Genomic DNA, 1677 nt, shown 5'->3' with positions numbered 1-1677 from the left:
GCTTAATAAGTTATATGTATTAGGTTAAATTACTTAATAACTTATATATAATAGATTAAATTATTTAATAAGTTATATGTAATAGGTCAAATTATTTAATAAGTTAATTGTAATGTCAAAATTAAGTTCGTTGTATTATCAAAATTATGATAAAATAAAATTTCAAAAATTTTTTTTCTTTTTTTTTTAAAAAAAAACATTTAGAAAATATAACTGTGACTGATCGTTTTTTTTCTTTTTGTTTTTACCAATTGAAATTAAATTACTTTGGTTTTTTTTTTTTTTTTTTTGTTTTTTGTTCAATATCTAATCAACATTTTACATCATTGTTAATATATATTTAAAGGAAAAAAAAAAAAATTGGTATATGTAATTAATAATTGAAATAATACATTACGTTTGTAATTTTTAATAAATTTTTTTTTCCAATTTTATTTTTTTTCATTCTTTTCTTTTTTTTTGAAATTTCAGTGTCAAATTGTTCAAATTTGGAAAGACTGCTATATTTGTTATGTGAACAAGAAAAGGAAAAAAAAAGAAAAAAAAATTCCTTCGTTTCTATCACAACGAGAAAGATTACAAAATCGCTATCGCTTTTCCTATTCGTCATCTAACCACTATTAGCCATTTACTATTGTCATCATCGACATTTCTACCATTACTACTACTACTACTACTACTGCTACTACTACCACTACTACTACTATTACTACTACTACTACTACCACTACTACTACTACTACTACTGCAACTACTACTATTACTACTACCACTACTACTACTACTGACTACTACTACTACCACTACTACTACTACTACTACTACTACCATTACCTACTACTGCTCTTACTAATATCACACTATTATTATCACTACTACTGTTATCGCTGCTACTATTATACTTTTTATAATTTATAAAATTATTTCTACTTTATTCTTGTAAATTTAATATTGATTAATATATTATGCCTACAGTTTTTGTCCCAAAAATGCCTCATTTATTCGTAACCGAAATGAATATATTATATCCAAAATAGTTTAATTAAAATAGGATAAATTAATATTTCATTATTTATCTATCAATAATTGCTATACATTATTCTTTTGCATCCATCTTTCCTTACCGTATCATAGCAAAGAATTACACTTTTTTGTTTTTACTTTGCATTTTCCTCACATTATTATTTTCTTTGGTAAAAATAAAAAATTAAACAAAAAAAAAAGGAAACGAAGAAAAAGAAAAGGTCAAGAATACAAGAATTGAAAAAGAAATTATTAATTTCTCTTATTGGCAATGTCAAAGGTGAGATATTTAATTTTTTTTTTAATTTTTAATTTTTCCACTTTTTCATTTATGGAAAAATACATATTATAAATGTATTTAGTAAAAAAAAAGAAAAAAAAGAAAGAAAATAAAACTTTGAACGAAATATTACAATATAAATCAAATTTATTGAATTAATTTTACAAAATTAATTTAATTTCAGAATGTAAATTATCATTTAATTTCAGAATATACAATATACATTATTATTATTATTATTATTATTATTATTATTATTATTATTATTATTATTATTATTATTATTAATTTTACTAATTTCAGAATATACATTATTGGACATGTATATCTTATTTCATTTTCCCAAAGATCTCTCTCTCTCTCTCTTTTCTTTT

At 21.0% G+C, this 1677-nt stretch overlaps 1 protein-coding gene across 1 annotated transcript; it reads right to left on the bottom strand.

Annotated features, from left to right (window-relative positions):
- Positions 1–632: 632 nt before the first annotated feature.
- On the bottom strand, positions 633–831 carry LOAG_19120 (hypothetical protein; the record flags this gene model as incomplete). The annotated part of the gene is made up of 1 exon (XM_020451774.1): positions 633–831. A coding segment is annotated over one exon (198 nt), but the record flags the coding sequence as incomplete, so codon positions are not given.
- Between the last annotated feature and the right edge of the window lie 846 nt (positions 832–1677).

This window comes from Loa loa, assembly GCF_000183805.2.
Source record: "Loa loa unplaced genomic scaffold supercont3.1786, whole genome shotgun sequence".
Lineage (NCBI taxonomy): Eukaryota > Metazoa > Nematoda > Chromadorea > Rhabditida > Onchocercidae > Loa > Loa loa.
This window is presented reverse-complemented; position numbering and strand designations above follow the sequence as displayed.